A 17,407-nucleotide genomic window follows, 5' to 3' on the forward strand; every position below is an offset into this window, starting at 1 on the left:
CTGCAGCTTTTCAGAATTTGTTTGCCATTCCGGCCCTTGGTTCCCACAGTCGGGGGCCAGCACACTCCTCTCACCCACCCAAGGGATCACGTCCAAACGTTTACCTGCTGGGTTGGGGGCACAAACAGACGTGGGCAGGAAAAGTGTTTAGACACTTTTGCCCTTGATTTAATTCTTCTGATCTGTTTTTCCATGACACAGGAGCTAAGAACGTCTTTGGAGAAGCAGTTTGCTCATAGTAACCAGCTGTGCGTCGCCCTGGAACACGAGCAGACGGCAAAGGACAACCTCCGGAAGGAGCTGCAGATCGAGACCTCACGCTGCGAGGCGCTGCTGGCCCAGGAGCGCGGCCACCTCTCCGAGCTGCAGCGGAGCCTGGAGGCCGAGCAGGGCCGGGCACGGGAGTTGTCGGAGGCCTTGCACCACGAGCGCCTCTTGACCGAACGGCTGAGCCGGCGGGCGCAGGAGAAGCAGGCGCAGCAGGCGCACCAGGCGCTGCTGCAGAAGCTGAAGAGCCAGGGGGCCCGCGTGCGGGAGCTGGAGGTGGCGCTGGACACAGCCCAGCGGCGGGCCCAGGAGGCCGAGAGGGAGCAGGAGGTAAGTGCCGCGCCGAGGCCCACCGTGGAGGCCCTGCAGACCCTGGAGAGAGAGCGGGAGAGGCCTGTGCGGGGCCAGGCAGAGTTAGAGCAGCCGCACGCGGGACGGGCAGAGCAGGAAGGACGCAAGGCCGCGAGGACAGGAGCGGAGCTGAGGCCCAGCCGAGCGGACGCGCACAAGCGGAGGAGGTGGCAGAGAGACAAGGAGACGCTGGTGAGCCCGCTGCGGCCTGGGGGCCTGTCCTGGTGTCCGTGCATCCCTCCTCAGAACACGGCCGCCTTGTAGCAGGTTGGAGGTCAGGAAGTGTGTGAGCGCCGTCTTTGCTTTTCACGTGGGTTTGGGTGCTCAGGGCCCTGGCCGCTTCATGAGCACCTGAGGATGGCCTTTCCATCCCTGCAGTGAGGCCCCTGGGAATTTGGTCAGGGTTGCGTGGATCTGTGGTTCGCTTTGGGGAGTACCGTCCCCTTAATGTTAGGTCTTCTTGTCCGCGAAGTTGGAAGTTCTCTCCATTTATTTAGGTTTTCTTTAATTTCTTTCAAAGATGTTTTGGCCCTTTCAGGTGATAAGCTTTGTACTTCTTTTGTTAAATTTATTCATAAATATTACTTTTTGATGCTGTTATGTGTTTAGTTGACTTTACTTTCACTTCCAGATAGTTGTTTGCTAGCGTGTAGCAGATACAGGTGGTTTTTATACCTTGTCTTGCGTCCTGCAGGCTTGCTGAACTGGTTTGTTAGTTCCGGTTTTTTAATGGGTTCTTCGGGATTTTTCATGTAAAAGAGCATGTTATTTGTGAATAGACCGTTTCACTTGCTCCTTTCCAACCAGGGTTCCCTTCTCTCGTCGCCTTGCCGGCGCCTGGCTGGCACGCCCGGTGCACCATGCGCCAGGCCGAGGGCAGCATCCAGCCCGATTCCTGAAATTGGCGCCGAGTTTGGTGGCAGCTGTGGGACTGTGGACACCTTCAGCAGGGGAGTGCCCGTCTGTTCTGGTTTAGCGGTCTTTCCTATCTTTGTTTTCAGTCACGAGAGAGCACGGGATTTGGTTTTTCAGTTTTTCTTGAGATTTATGGTTTGCCCTCCTGTTGGTACGATACCTGGTGCTGATTTCACGTGTCGAGCCGTCCTTGCCCTCTTGGCAGACTCCCACTTGAGTTTGCTGTGAGTTCTTTTCTCTCTGTGCTGGATTCAGTTTGCTAGTATTTTACTGAGGACTTCATTGTACTTTGCGTTTATATGTGTAAGGGGTATTGTTCTATAGTCTTTTGTGATGCTTTGGGGGTTTTTTTGGTTTTGGTTTTGGCTTTTTTGTTGTTGTTGTTAGGATGATTTTGACCTTGCAGGATGGGCTTGGAAATGTTCCCTCCTTTATTTTTTGCATGGGCCTTAATTTTAAACATATTTTATGTCAGTGGAAGCCTTTACTTCTGAGGGAAGTATATCTTCTGTCTTCTCATGAATTGACATTTTGCTCTCTTTAAAAATATTATTTTAAAACTTCAAAAAACACACCTTTATTATTTCTGTGTTTTGTGAAATTATAAAAAGCTTTTAATACGCACAATGAAAACCAATGGCCCAGTCTTTTTAATGGCTAGCCTGCCGTGAAATGGTTGAGAAATGAATATTCATTATTATTCATACACACCACCAAGTTCACCAGTGTAAACTGCACAATTCAGTGGCTTTTGCTGTATTCAAAGCGTTGTGCAGCCGTCACTATGATCAGTTTCAGAACATGCTCGTCCCCCAGATGGAGCCCTGCACCTGTGCGGCCCTTCCAGCCCCTGGCACCACCCGCCTACTTCCTGCCCCTGTGGGTCTGCTCTTCTGGGTGTTTCTCATCACTGGGCCCCTACGGGGGCGGGGGCTTCTGTTTCTGGCTTATGTCGTGGTGTTTTCGGGGTTCACTCACCTTGGGGCGCATCGGCGACCGTCTGTGATTTTTGTGCTGTTAAGTAGCCCTCAGAGGAGCTGGAGGGCTTGGGCGTGGAGGAGTCTTTGTGGGGGCAGAGCGTGGCCGGGAGGCGTCCCCAGTGTTACAGGACGGAGGGGGGAGGAGGCGGGCGGGCCTGGCCCTCGGGGCCCCCAGGGCATGTTCCGGGTTTTGGGTGTGGGAAGAGGGCTTTATAGTTTTCACGAGCGTCTCAGAGGGTGCCCCAAACCACATGTAGAGTCTTCTGCCAAACTGTTTTATTCAATTTTAGGGTTTTTTTTTTTTTTTGGCTTTGTTTTTGTAAAACTATGTGATAACATAGTTGCTTGAAAAAATTAATAACAAAGCGTTTTCTAAGTGAAACCAGTAAATGTCCTTCACGATGCACCTCAGGGTGTGTCTTTAAGCGACATGGTCCTTTCGGTGCATTTCTGCTGTGGATGGTTAACTTGATCTGGACTATGGGGTCTTTCTCAGGCCACAGAGGCCAGGCCTCTCAGAGTTATGTAAGGCCAATTTCATCTTTTCTAATGGAAGTAAGCTGTCGGTCCCTCGCTTTGTTACTTTGCTCATCTGGAAAATGGATAAGTGAGGGTCCCAGTTTCTCCACGGGGCTCAAGGACTGACCGGGACGATACGGGAAAGGGCAGGTCTGAGCTGCACATGTGGCGGCTGGAGGAGCTGGTCTGGAAGCCGGCAGGGTCTGCCTGCTGGCCTGTAGCGGGCTCCCTACCCAGCCTGCCCGGTCCTGTCCTGTCCTGCCCTGCCTTGTCCTGTCTTGTCCTGCCCTGTCCTGCCCTGCCCTGCCCACTCGTGTCCCCTATCCTGCCCTGTCCTGCCCTGCCCTGTACTGCCCTGTCCTGCCCTGCCCTGCCCTGCCCAGTCGTGTCTCCTATCCTGCCCTGCCCTGCCCAGTCGTGTCCTGTCCTGCTGGTCCTGCCCTGTCCTGCCCTGTCCTGTCCTGCCCAGTCGTGTCCTATCCTGTCCTGCCTGGTCCTGTCCTGTCTTGTCCTGTCCTGCCCAGTCCTGCCCTCCTGTCCTGCCCAATCGTGTCCTATCCTGTCCTGCCCTGTCCTGCCTGGTCCTGCTCTGTCCTGTCCTTTCCTGTCCTGCTCAGTCCTGCCCATCGTCTCCATCCCACCCCAGCCCTCCTCCCCTGTGAGTGGCCCCAATGCTCTCTGTGCCTCAGCTGTCTTCAGCATACTTCTCAGTCCGTGGACTGGTTTCTTTGGGTGATCTGCCATCTGCCTCACAGAGACTCGGGTCCTGGATGTGGGGCAGGGAGCGGTGCCTGGCTGGCAGGCTCTCCAGCACCTCCACAGTGGAGGGATCTCACGAGAGAGTTGTTTCCACCTGGTGAGGTTGGGCTTGGAGGCCAGAGGGCCTCCCAGGACTTGGGCTGCACGGTGCTGGGTGTGTGCGTTCACATGCACAGCGCACTGTGTTGCGTGAATGTGTTGAGGTGGAGGGACCAGAACTTGGGCTGTGAATCGTCCTCACGTTTGTGTTCTTGTCCCGGGTCCCTCCTCTGTCCCCTGGTGCTCACCTTGGGCCTGGCAAAAGCTTAATGGTTCTCAGAAAGGAAGGGGACCCTGCAGTGTGGCTCCACCATCTGAGGGGTCGCACCGGCCGGGAGCATGTCGAGGGGGTGTGTCGAGGTCTCTGCCCCAGGACATGTGGGTGATGTCTCTTCGGTTTTCTCGGTCACCCTCAGCGGGAATTAGAGCTGCAGCACCAGCGAGATGAGCACAAGATCCAGCAGCTGCAGCGGACACTGAGGGAGCAGCAGGCGGGGGCGCGGCCCTGCCCCCCGGAGGCGGCGGGGGCGGCCGAGACAGAGGCGGAGGCCGAGCGCCTGCGGGAGCAGCAGCTGGGCCTGGAGAAGGTGCGGCAGCAGCTGCTCTGCGCGGCCGGGCTCCTGACCAGCTTCATCAGCCAGATGGTGGACAGGTGGGCCTCCCGGGACTGCGACGGCGGGTCAGCGCCGCTGATGTCAGGAAGAAGCCTGGCTTCGGGGCGTGTCTTTGATTTCAGATCCATGTTTCCATAAAATGGACTCCATTTCTCTGCCCGCGTGTGAGGGTGAACTCGGGGAAGATGCTGATGAAACTGTGTCTCTTGCATTCTAGTGTAACAGGAAATACAGGTTCCTTTCAGAGCAGTTCTCCCCTGCCCTTTACCACTGCTCACCGCCCAGAGGGTCCAGTCCAAGGCCGGCCCCACCCCTCTGCCCCAGCCACTAGGTTGAGGTGGCGCCCGTGTCTGCGCCCCAGGGGGACGCGTCTGCCTGGGTGAGGAGCCGAGACCCTGCCGTTTGGCATGGACAGAAATTACTCACGATAGCATTCGTCCCGTGTGCCCTTTTCTGGGCACACGGACACTCAGCTAGCACAGCTCTCCAGTCTGCACTGGATTTGGTTAATGGAGCAGTGAAGCCTCGCCTTGGGCGGCATTTTGGTAACAGACGCAGAGTCCTGCAGAGAGCTGGGGGGGGGCACACTGAGGGAGCCCTGGGGTCGGCGGTCAGCCGCTGGAGGTTTCTGGGCTCACCAGACTGCCTACCCCGGGACCACCTGCCCCTCGGTGCCGCCATCACTTGGAGGGCCTGCTGGGTGCCCGCCTGTTGGCTGGACCCATGTGCCCCTCGTGAGTGTCATGTGCTTCCCCAGGACCATCGGTGACTGGACGTCATCGAACGAGAAGGCGGTGGCGTCTTTGCTGCACACGCTGGAGACACTGAAGTCTGAACTGGGCGCCTCCAGCTCCTGCCGGGTGAGTCCAGCTTTCTTGTTCATTGTCGCCCGCCTGCTTGCCTGCCCGCCTTCGAGCCTGCCTCTTCTGTGGTTTGCCTCCGGGGGGGCCATTCAGTGCACTGTCGAGACCCTGGGCTGGAAACCAGCTGCCCGTCTGCTGCGTCCGGAGGGCTTTGGGTCCTGGCTGCTGCTGTGAGTGCCCAATAAGCAGCGGGCAGTGGGGAGCGGAGCCCGCTCTCCCTCTGACCCACCTGCGTGCACAGAGCACCCTCAGCTGGCCTGGTGCATCTTGCCCTCCTGTCTGGTGGGTTCCAGTGCCTCCTCAGTGTCCCACGCCTGCCGGTGGCTGACCAGAGGGAATGGGCCTGTCCCGGGGGACCCTCGGGGAGGGACACGCTCTTGCCGGCCACCTGTCACGTACAGCCTCTGCCAGCAGTGCTTCTGGAACAAAGAAAGAGGGCCGTTTTGTAACAGGAGTACTTTGTTCGCGCGGCCCAGTTTTGTGCAGAGTTTATTTCATAGAGGATTGAGAAGAAATGCGGTTTGGTGGTTTGATGGTTTTTATTATTTCACGTCCCCGAGGTGGACTCTGCCTAGCCCCACAAGCTCCCACCAAGCCCAAACATATTTAAAATTGTAATCCCTGAAAATAGCCAACAGTAAAAGCCATGAATAGCGTGCGTGCCTTTTAAAAGAGAATCCTCATACATGGACTTTTTTTCTCCTTAAGAAGAAAACAGCGGCAGAGCTGCAGGTCCAGCTGGTGGACGTCCTGCTGAAGGACAATGAGTCCCTGACCAGAGCTCTCAGCGCGGTGACCCGGGAGAAGGCAGAGCTGCGCCGGGCACTGTCCCAGCTGGAGAGGCCCCCCCGGGGCTGTGCGCGCAAGGTACGGGTGCCGGGCCCGCTGGCCGCGGCCGGGTTTCATGCTGTGTTCGGACTCTCGTGCGTGACGCTTGCCCCGAGGCAGTGCTCGATACTTGCTCATGAGAGGAAACTTTGACTAGGAATTGAATAAGCTGATGAAATGAGAGTTTTGTTTGACCTTCACCTAATGAAAACAATTAGTTTTCCTGGTTGTGTATTTTGATAGACATTTTCTCTGGAATGTCTCAATTTTTCTTTCTATTTATATTCAGCCTTTTTGTTTGTGAATTGCTCTTTTTTTTTGTAATGAAATCTTTTAAAACTTGTTTTTAAATTTACATCCAGTTAAACCTGCCTCTTGCTGGCACGATGGTGTTTGAGCTTTGCTCACCGTGAAGCCACCATGCTGGCAGAGCATGCGAGGCGGTCCCGCCCGGCCCCCAGCCTCCGGCCCCTGGCCCCCCTGTGCTCTGCTGCCGGTTTTCCTGAACGTCTGTGAGTGGGACCACAGGGCTGGGGCCTGGGGGCACCTTCACTTCTCTGTAAAGCATTTGAGGTCCATGGGTGGCCGTGGGCCATGGCTCAGACCTGTTCTTTGTCGTGTGGCTCCACCTGGCACGAATGCACCCAGCTTACGAGGGGCCCTCTGTAAACATCTGTGTAGGCGCACTGCTGTGTGGACGGAGGGTTCTCTTCTCTGGGTAAAGGCCCAGCAGTGGGCTCCCTGGGTCTGGTGGCAACTTGTGTGAACTTCCGCCTTTGACACCACTGGTGATTTCCAGAATGGCGGCACCGGTCTGATGAGTGTTCTGGCTACTCCACACCTTTGTGTTTGGTGGCGTTTTCCCTCTTTACGTCAGCATTCCGATAGGTGTGAAGTGGCTTCTACGTCTTCTTTGGTGAGGTGCCCATTGACGTCTCCTACCTTTCCTTACGTTGGATCATTTGTGTTCTCATTGCTGAGTTTGGGAGCTCCTTAAATAGCCTGGGCGTGACTCCCTCGTCAGACCTGCAGATGCTTCTTTCCAGGTCTGCGCTGTCCTGTCTGTGCAGGACCCTTTGCAAAATAGAAGGTTTTAATTTTGATGGTGTCATACGTATCAGCTTGTTCTTGGCTCGTGCCCGGAGTTTCACAGTTTTACTTTTTACTTTACGATCTGCGTTGCGTTAGTTTTTGTAGTGGCCTGAGGGGTGGGTTGAGGCCCGTTTTCATGCACATTGGTCTCCAGTTACTCCTACATGCTTCATCGACCAGATGGTCCTCCCCTCCTGAACTGTCTCTTCCTGCGTCAGGAGTCACCGGTTGGTGCACATGTGTGTGTCTGGATCCTCTGTTCTGTTGCACTGATCCGTATGTCTGTCCTCCACCAGCTGCCTGATTGACATAGATTTATGGGCATGTTGGGGTCCAGCAGTGCTCTGGTTTTTTCTTTTTCAAATTGTTTGGCTATTGTAGTCTCTCTGTACTTCAGCATGAATTTTAGGATCTTGCTGGCTACTCTGGGATTGCGTTAAGTCTGTAGATCGATGTGGGGAGGACTGGGAAGAGAAGTGGTGTGGCCACAACGGACAACAGTCTGGCAGGTCCTCGGAGTTGTGGGGCTGCTGTCTCACCCCAGCCCCAACTCTGGTGTTTACTCACAAGTGAAAATACATGTGTGTCCACGTAAGACCTTGCTCGTAAGCTTTCCTGTCCCCGTGAGTCCTCATTCAAATGTGGGGATAACCCAGATGTCCATTCACTGAGGAGTGTGTGGTAAAATACAGTATACCCATGAATGGAATGCTACTTGGCCATGAAAAGCAGCTAAGGACTGACGGACGCTATAGGGTGGACGAGCCTTGGGAACGTGCCGACAGCAGAGGGGGCCGGACCCGGTCGACAGGAAGGGCCCGGCCAGCGGCTGGCGGGGGTGCCAGGAGCCACTGCTGGGCTGCAGCACCTCGGGCGTTGAAATCGGGTGATGTGAACAGACTGGAAATGAGTTCAGTTTCACACTGTAAGAGGATAAATTATATGGTGTGTGAATTATCTCAGTAACGCTGTTATTAAAAATTGGGGCAGGAATTGACGTCTGTAACTGTATCTAAACTTAACTACTTGCGCCTCCTGATCCGAGTGCTTGGCGTGTCGCTCCATGTAGTTGGATCTTCTAAAATTCCTTTCTTAAATGTGTTGTAGCCATTAGCCTGCAGATCCTGTAACTGTTTCATTACATTGTTACACAAATATTTCACTTGGGGGGCCATAGTAAATGGCAGTTTTCAGGTATTTGTTTCCCAGTTGTTTGCGGCTCGTGTCGGAGGTGTGACTGCTGCTCATAGGCTGAGCTTGTGTCCTGCAGCCTTGCTAGCCTCATGTTTTAGTTAGTCCCCTGAGCCTTTTTGTAGGATTTTCTCCATAGACAGTCTTGTCATATGCTCTTGAAAGGGGGTTTATGTCCTTCTTTCCAGTCTGCATACCTTTGATTTCTTTCTCATTCCTGTTGCACTGGCTGGGCCTCCCCAGGCTGGAGGGGGACATGCAGCTCCCATCCCCGGTGGAGCCTCCGTCTTCACCAAGGCAGATGCCCTCGGATCAGTGTGAAGACGCCCCTTCTGTTCCTGGTTTGCTGAGACGTTTTGTCACGATGGACATTGACACTTGTCAGGCTTTTTTCTGCATCTGTCGACGTGATGATGAGGTGCTTCCTGGTCATCTCTTCCTGTGGTGGGTCACGTGGAGTTTCCCGTGGCCCCAGGAAGAACCCGACTGGGTCATGATGGATTACTCTTTCTAGGTACTGCTGCGTTCGATTTGCTTACGTTCTGTCGAGCGTTTCTGTCTGGCTCCGTGAGGGGCGTTAGCCTGGAGGGCTTCTTCTCGTTGTCTCTGCCTGGCTTTGGCCTTCTGAAGTGAGCTGGGGCTGTTCCCTCCTTGTCTGTTTTCTGAAGGAGATTATGTAGAGCTGGTATTTGTTTCTTCCTTAAATATTGTTGAAATTCACCAGCAAGACTGGCTGCACCAGTGTTTTCTCTTTCAGAAGGAGTTTCTGGAACTGTCGGGCAGAGGGCCCTGTAAAGGGCAGCTGAGTCCAGTTGGTCCTTGGGGACATTTGGGCCTTGTCCCTGCTGGTCTGTCAGGACCGAGAGGATAGAGTTGATGTCCTGGTGCAGCTCTGGGTCTGTGTGTCTTTTCGGCTCCACCCAGTCCCACCTTGTCTGTTGTGAGGCTCTGTGGGAGGTGAAGGGGCTTCTGTGCTGGTGACGTTGGGCCCAGCCACAAGGTAGAGCCAGGGTCTGCTCCCGGACGGAACGTTTTCATCTTGACGAGAGCCCTGTCTGCGTCTCTGGAAGCTGCTCCGGGAAGTGTTTTGAGGCTCCTTGTTCAGGGCACCCTGTGTGAGCTAAAGCGTGGTCACCCAAACACCTTTGTCCTTCCTGTGAAATGTAAGGAGGCACGGGGTACGTGTTTGTGATGTGCAGCCCGAAGGCAGGTGGAATGTTTCCTTCTTTGTGTCCAAGATGACATCTGTGCTGGTGTCTCTTTCCAGAGGAGACCACACTGTTGTTAGAACCAGGAGAGTGTGGCTCTTTCCCTCTGCCTCATCGGGGATCACCTTGCTCTGCACCTCCTTCTTCCTAGCCCTGCCCTGGAGTCGTGGCCAGCACAGCCAGGCTGCCTTGAGGCCACTGACCACATGGCCACAGTGACAGGCGGGTCCTGGCTGTCTCTGGTGGGCGGCATCCATGGCCCCTCACCGTGGGTCCTTCTCTTTCTGTTGTGTGTCCCCAGGGGTGCTCTGCACAGCATGGGGTCCAGGCTGTGCCACTGATGTTGGGACACATGGCTGCTCACGCTGCCCTCTCTGCCCGGTGCCTGGCCCTTGGACGTGTGGCTGCCATGTGGGGCCCGCCCACGGGGGTCCAGGTGTGGTGCCCTCACTCAGGGGTCCAGGTGTGGGCTTCGATGGCCCTGGAGCAGAGCTGTTTGCATCTGCCAGGGGTCAGCATTTCTAGGACCAGGGAGCTCTGAGTGTTTAATATGCTCAATGCTTTGTATTCAGGGTGACTTCACAAATATTAGGGGTCTTGTTTTTAGTGAAAATACGCTTTCTGTGCAGCCACACTTCAGTTAGCAGTGCGCAGCAGCCCCCTGCGTGTGGGTGGTCTGGCTAGTAACCACGTAGCAGCCGGGACACCACTGAGGAGAGGCTGGCCGGGGCCAGGGCGGGAGGTGCAGCCGGCGGGGTCTGGCTCCAGGCTGGGGGCACCGCTCTGCTCTGAGCGGCTTCTCTTGAGATGCTGTCACGGGAGCGGCGGTGTGGACATGCTGTCTGTGGTCATTGCAGAGGTCGGACAGGTCTGTGTGGAGGCAGGACAGGACAGTCTCGCCCAGCTCAGCACGACCCCCAGACCCAGCTCTGCCCACGCCGGAAGTAGCCAAGGTGAGACCGAGCCTAAGTGTGGTGGGGGGTGTGCAGACTGACCACCCCTCCTCCCACGGTGTGTCCAGTCCACAGACCTGCATGCCCTGTTCACAGCGGGCTGCTCTTGGGGCTGTACGTTCTGCGGGTCTGGGCAAGTGTGCGAGGACCCGTGTCCACCACAGTGCCCTGCACGTGTTTTCACTGCCCGGCAGTCCCCACGCTCCCCGTGGTGCTTCTGAAATCCTGGGTTAAGGGAGAAAGCTGTGATGCCTCGAGTCCCCAGATGATAGTGAGACGGTCTGACCAGCCGCTCACCCTCCGCATCTCCGACACTGAGGCATGGGCTGTGGGCCTCTCTTGAGGGAATGTCTGTGTTAGGACCCGGACACCCGCCTCGGCCTGTGATCCAGGTTTCTGCCGGCTCCCCACGCCCCGACGCCACCCCCGGTTTGGACCTGACTTCGTGGTTAGGTTTGCGGGGCCTTCGCGGGTGAAGGGACGTTGGTCTGTGCGTATTGTCTGGTAAACAGGATCGAGCCTTGAACAGCAGGGCTGTCTGTGGGTGCAGATGTCGTGTGGGCTGATCCTGTGATCCCCGAGGAAAAGGCACCCGGCATGAGGGTGCTGTACATGCCAGACGGCCTTGTTCCGTGCTTAAGCTTCACTGTTTTTCCCTTTGAGATGGAAAAACTGTACCTGCGCTATCTGCGAGCAGAGAGCTTTAGGAAAGCCCTGATCTATCAGAAGAAGTACCTCCTGCTGCTGATCGGCGGGTTCCAGGACTCTGAGCAGGAGACGCTGTCCATGATCGCTCACTTGGGAGTGTTCCCTTCCAAAGCGGAGAGGGGCACTGCGGCCTCCCGCCCGCTCACGAAGTTCCGCACGGCCGTCCGAGTGGTGATCGCAGTCCTCAGGTATCGGAGGCACGTGCCCGTCTTCCGCGTTAGGTCGTTGTCGTCTGGGAAATGCTGCAGTTGTGTTCTCCTCTGAGATGGGTGACACTTGAGGCCTTAAAGTCCATGATCCTTGTCTCTGGAAGCCACGTTGTGCAAAACTGCACCTTCTCAAATGGAGAGAGTTTTTGTGACACAAAGCCTTACCCTTAATGGGGTTCCTTGTGACAACAGGCACGTTGATCAAGTTTAAGCTGCGTTGCCTTTCGGTACACTTCAGTTTCCCTCATTTTAGTCAATCCTGCGTTACAAGGTGGGGCATTGCCAAGAAGATGTGGTCCAGCAGGTGTGTGCTTGGCATGGGCAAGGCCCAGCCTCCACTGCGGACACAAAGTGTGTGGGGGGCCCTCGCCCCCAAGCCCCCCGATGCAGCCCTGCCCGTCCCCGTCCTTATTTGCACAGGGTGCCATTGTGGAGTGGGGATGGGACTCCCTGGTGTGATGGGGGATTTTGACTATTTCAGAAGTAACAGTGGTGAAAATCTATTTTATTTTACAATTTTTAAATTGGTTGTTTTTCTAAAACTGTTCCACTAAGAACCGTGCAGCTGTGTCCACCCTGTGGTCCTCCAGGCCATGCTTGCCTGGCTGCAGGAAGGGGCAGCAGGACTCCCATTGCTGTATCTGGTCCACCCGCCCACCCGTGGGGGTGGGAGCCACGTATACCCTCCCTCCTGGTTCTCCTGGCCTCAGGCCACCACCCACCTGCCTGTCCTTCTGTCTCTTGCTCCATCCATCCCAAACCTGCCTCCCATCTTCCCACCAGCATGGAGCAGTGGCATTCCTGGGGCCGTGGGGCTCAGAGGCAGCTGGGCTGAGGGGGAGCCACCGGGGAGGGGACGTCGAGGAGAGGGGCCCCCACATGGCACACCTCCTGGCACCAGGAGTGAACACCTGGAGGGCCAGGGTCTCCGTTTCCCCTGCTGTCCTGAGCCCGGCAGGTGCGTTGGTGACCTGACTGTGCTCCCACGCTGGGAGTCAGGTCACGTCCGGATCTGCATGGCTCTTTTCACTCCTGTTTCGCTCTGGTTTTCAGTGTTTTTCTTTTTTTGGAGGTTACGCTTTTTGGTTAAGAAATGGCAACAAGTAGACGGGAGAGGAGCCGTGGCGCCTGGTTGGGCGCGTGCAGGTACGTCCTCCACACCCGCAGCGCCTCCTGAATGCCCGTCTGACCTCAGGGCCCAGGGGGATCAGTGACACGCAGTGAAGAATCAGAAAGTCAGCCAGAGACAGGGCTTTTGAAGGGAAATGGTTTTTATTCTGGGAACGAGCACAAGTTCCTACAGTTCACGCTGGGGAATAAAAGTGGCTCAGAGGAGCGCAAAGAGGATTGAAGGTAGAAATGCTAAATATTTTAATAACTTATTTTCTTCAATAAAAAGTCCTTTTTCTCCAAAACTGAGTGAAATGCTACTTCACCTGTGCACCTCTCTGTGGGGGCATCGCTGCCTCCTCTGCCTCAGCCCCATCTCGTCTCCTGTTGTCTGCTGCCCCATCACACAGGCTCCCCCCAGGGGCAGCCTTGCACAGAGAACCTCCCACTCAGTGCAGGGCCGCACGCCTGGGCCCTGCCAACCTTCAGGGCTTCCCGACCCGTGCCGGTCAGCTTTGATGTCCACGTGTGAGTTATCACACTTGAAATCACACTGCTTCATAGGCCTGCAGGGGAGTTTGCCTGCCTGCCGCTCGCCCCCACCTCCTCCGGGCACCGGCGGTCCCCAGGTTCCGCCCCCCTACTCCTCAAGGCTCCTCCCTCAGGGCACGGGGCGCTCCTCCGGGAACTGCCCACACACCAGGGGTCAGGGCCGGCCTTGTAGGAATGAAATGCAGGTGATCAAAACTCAGGTTTCTTGTAGAGGTTTTTAAAATATAACTTTCATAACAGGGACTCTTAACATGTTTTGAACTTGCCATGCACACTCTTAAAAGCTCATAAATTTAAAATTTTGGTGGGTGGGTCTTCTTACTAAGTGCATCTGGCATCTCTTTTCTCAACCCCTTTCTTGTTAAATAATTCTGGGGGAAGGACCCCCGGTGCCGCAGCGGCAGCAGTCCTCACCCGACGCCAGCGAGTCCCCACCGACCCGGGACGTGTCCTCCAGCCACGCCAGGGACCCTGTGGCAAAAGCCTCCCCACGCAGGAGGGAAAGGTGAGTTGTGGTGCCTTTGGCTACTTTTCCAGTGCAAGAATGAACGGGGCCTCGGGCGTAGCCGTCGGTGGGAGCCCGTCTGCAGAGACAAGGCCGTCCATGGAGGTGTGTGTCCTGGGCAGTTTGTGGGGGTGCCCAGGCACACATGAACCCCCACATGTACACACACACGTGCAAGGCCTTAGTGTGAACTTCACATGATCTCTTTTCTTTGGAATTTGGGATTTTATTGCACATGTGATGTATCTTTAGACTTATGATCCACTTGGCAATTGAGATGTTACAGTGGTAAGGTTAAACATCCATAACGTATTTGGGGGAAAACCCATTATCAATGAAAATATAATTAAGGGGACTTGTTGGTTAGATTGTAGGATGTAATTTTGTGTAAAAATTGCTGTGAAGAAAGTCTTCCCTGATGGCTTTGATGGTCTGGGCTGTGGTTGGTGTCACTGTCACATTCTGAGGCCCTGGGGTCATGCAGTGGTCTGGTGTGGCCTGTTGGTGCGGGGCTGACCCTTCACTGTCTTCATCGTGATGAGACTTCTCATCCCAGTGCTGCTCGTGGAAGACGTGACTCTCCAGATCGAACCACGTAAATGACACAAATCATCCTACCAGACGCTTGAATATGATGATGAATCATTTATTTAATTCTTTCAACTCGGACTTTTCCAATATTTGGAACCTTCCCTTGAGGTGAACAGAAACGCCCATTTGTTTGTGGTGTTGCAAGCGCACGCAGAGGCTCCCGCCAGCGCATCGGCTCTGATCTCTGCGTGTGCTCCCCCAGGGTTCTAAAGGGAGCTTGTTGGAGGGAAATGCGTCCTCCAGCTCCACCATCAGGCCAGCAGGGATGAGATGCTGGCCTCTGGTGATGGTGGCCATTCTGTACGAGCTGCGTGGTAAGAGCGAGCCAGCCTTGGGCGGCCCCGCCCTGATGGGAGAAGCCGCAGCCATGGCGGCCCTGGCAGCCAGGAGCCGTCTCTGAGCAGGCCGGGGTCCCCGCTCACCGTGCGTCTCTGCTGACGGTGTCCCAGCAGAGTCTGTGCTCCTCAGGGTGATGCATGTTGATGGTGTTGGTCCCAGAGTAAGGCAGGGGCCGCAGCAGCGTGAGTCTGTTCTCTGGTTGTGGCTCCCTGGGGCCCGGGTTGGCGATTGCTTTGAAAGAACAGATGAGGCCCAGGCCTCTTTCTCGTGGATGCTTAAGAACCACTCCCTGCCCTGGAGAGAAAGCGAACAGTGATGCAGACGGGGCTCCCTGGGCCCAGCTGGAGGCCAGGAGCGAGGGGCCAGGCAGTGGGACAGTTTGTGCTGGTCAGGGAGGGGCGCCGCACAGGGCACAGAGGTGTGGGTCTTAGGGACACGGGGCAGAATCCGGTGGGGGTAATAGATCCCTACTTGAAGATTCAGTGAAGTAAATAATATATGGTAGTTTTTACTTGTTTTAACTCGAAGACGTTGTATAGAAGTTGGTTTTTAAAGCACTGTGTAGCATCTTTTTAAAAAAGCCTTTCTTTTGTGGTAAATAAGAAATATGGAGGTACCAGCCACCTGCTTTTCCCCGTTTCCCCAGCGCCACTGCCGTCTGCACTCACTGCATTCAGACCATCTGCTGAGCTCAATTCTGTTTGTTTCTTGGTGTGGTTCATCTGTATCAAGATCCATTTCATTTCTGAATTCCAGATCAGAAAGATCCCTGACTGCTTCTCAAGATCCGGAACATTCCTTGACGGAATATATTCATCATTTAGAAATCATCCAGCAAAGACTAGGAGGCGTCCCACCAGGTACTGAAAGTCCTGTTTTCTGAAATAGTCTCACTGGTCCAGGAGTGTGCAGTGTGAGGAGGACTGCTAGTGGCCGGCTAGTTTCAGTCTGGCTGACCAGCCATCACAGGTGGGACCGGAAGATGGGTGACGAGTGTCGGAGGTGCCTTCAGGACGCGCTGTGGCGGGGTTGGAGCTGCTTGGGCACCAGCCAGGTCTCTCTCTCTCTCTCAGTGAACGTGAAGATGGTGTTTCAGCCGGGATGGAGTTTGTCCAGTGGGTCTTAATCCTCCCTTAAACTAACACTGTGTGTTTTAATTGTAATTCTTATTTTTACCAAAAATAAGTTAATTCAGTGTTAGCATTTTAAAATTGGGAAATTCTTCCTAAAAGACTTCTGACAAATTGCTACCTCATTTCTATTTGTATTTAGATTCTACTTCAAAGAAACCCTGCTACCAGAAGACGAAACAGTGAATAAAATCCTTGTGGCTCCGACCTGTGATCATTCTATATTGATTTTCTGAGGAACGCTCATGTGTGGCACATGTCCGAGGTGCCAGCCCCTAGGTGTCCTCATCTTCATGCTGTTACAAAGCCAAATGGAGTATTTTCTATGTAATTTCAGTGCGTTTTAGCTTTCTTGACTTGGAGGGGTCGCCACGTGCTCATGAGTGACAGGCAGCTGGCCGGTTCTGTGTCGGCAGAGCCACCCTGGCCACCTCCATGGAGGGTGAGCAGGGGATGGCTTCCTGATGTTTATTTTCTTAAAGTGCACTGGTGGAAACTTGGTTTAAGAACAAAAACATAAACAAACAAAAAGAGATAATAAAATTAAAGCCTTCTTGTATTTGTGAATAGCCCTTGTGTTTTTTAGTTTATCCAGTTTCCTTTATCACTGGCAAAAAAATAAAACATAGACTTAGAATTTATGTTAAACTCCTGCAATTCAAAAATTTTCAGTGGCACTGAAAGCATTCTTCACCTGGTAAGACAAACGGCCACTTGTGCGCCGGTTAATCGTGACTGGTTTATTCCGCTTTTGTGAGCTGCTGTCACCGTGTATTTACTTCTCATGCCGTGGCCTTCTGCATTTTGCTCATCCCACTCGTGCCACGTGGTAGTATCTACTCGGCACCCTTTGCCCAGAAGTCTGTCTGCCACGTAGTATTAGTAAGTGTCTCGGTGTGTTTCTGGGACCCTTGAACATGACATTTACTCTGCTGTGCTTGGTTTTAACATTAAGCTCCTTTTTTCTAAACCACCATTACGTATTTTGGGGAGATATTTTCTCTCAACCTACAACATGGTGCAAGTCTACGTCTTCTGCCTCGCAGTCACACTGCCGGGGTCGCTGTCTACAACCTTCCCTGTTTCCACCGAGGCCTGCATTCTGCTGCTTGACGCTGCTGGAGCCGAAATCTTGATGGGCCTCTGGAGGAGGGACCCGAGAACTGTCTCTCACTTTCCACATCCGGAGGAATGATGACTGAGGTTGGTTGTCAAGTGCGGCAGAAACGGAATTCCACATGCACCAGTCTCAAGCTAATGAGGGAAGGAGGGCTTATTTAAAGCCACTAGTGGACGTGACCATGACGCCAGCTCGTTACCCTGGGGGTTGATAATTAAAAAGAAAGAGACATTCCCCAGTTTTCATGGGAGAATGCGGGTCACACTTGCTGATGAGGGAAGTTCTTCACGGTAAAGCACTAGCTGACAAGCCAGAGGGGACGATACAATCAGAGAACCTCCAACTCTGCAGCCCCCGCAAAGTAATCACTTCTGGTCAGGCTCAGTGGCAGGTCCTAAACTAAGGTGACGTTCAGGGGAGTGGGACTCCCAACAGCACAGGGCCTGGCAGGTCCACTCTGCCGGCGGCTCCTGCGGCACGCTCCCAGTTTACAGATGGAGGAGCAGGTGACGCGAAACCACGAGGACAGAGACAGACAGGGCGTTCTTTAGGAAACTGGCTGGA

The 17,407-nt window shown here is 54.4% G+C and overlaps 2 protein-coding genes across 2 annotated transcripts in view; both read left to right on the top strand.

Moving 5' to 3' along the window:
* PCNT (pericentrin) overlaps positions 1–882 on the top strand; it is a 76,132-nt gene extending 75,250 nt beyond the window's left edge. Inside the window, exon 41 of the mRNA XM_072970887.1 lies at positions 202–882. Within this exon, the coding sequence (XP_072826988.1) occupies positions 202–882 (681 nt within the window). The remainder of the gene's footprint in view (positions 1–201) is intronic.
* On the top strand, positions 859–16,282 carry LOC102526435 (pericentrin). The gene is made up of 9 exons (XM_072970645.1): positions 859–4,482; positions 5,202–5,304; positions 6,016–6,174; positions 10,484–10,579; positions 11,243–11,475; positions 12,569–12,642; positions 13,540–13,663; positions 15,350–15,453; positions 15,866–16,282. Exons 1-9 carry the CDS (start codon positions 4,472–4,474, stop codon positions 15,907–15,909), a joined length of 948 nt encoding a protein of 315 aa, XP_072826746.1. The 5' UTR covers positions 859–4,471; the 3' UTR covers positions 15,910–16,282.
* The last annotated feature ends 1,125 nt before the right edge of the window (positions 16,283–17,407 follow it).

This window comes from Vicugna pacos, chromosome 1 (assembly GCF_048564905.1).
Source record: "Vicugna pacos chromosome 1, VicPac4, whole genome shotgun sequence".
NCBI lineage: Eukaryota > Metazoa > Chordata > Mammalia > Artiodactyla > Camelidae > Vicugna > Vicugna pacos.

Bases quoted from the DNA above. Each gene is read 5' to 3' on its own strand.
- LOC102526435 (XM_072970645.1), top strand. The intron at 11,476-12,568 runs GTATCGGAGGCA...CTTTTTTTGGAG, and splicing joins GTGGTGATCGCAGTCCTCAG to GTTACGCTTTTTGGTTAAGA. The intron at 12,643-13,539 runs GTACGTCCTCCA...TTCTGGGGGAAG, and splicing joins GCCTGGTTGGGCGCGTGCAG to GACCCCCGGTGCCGCAGCGG.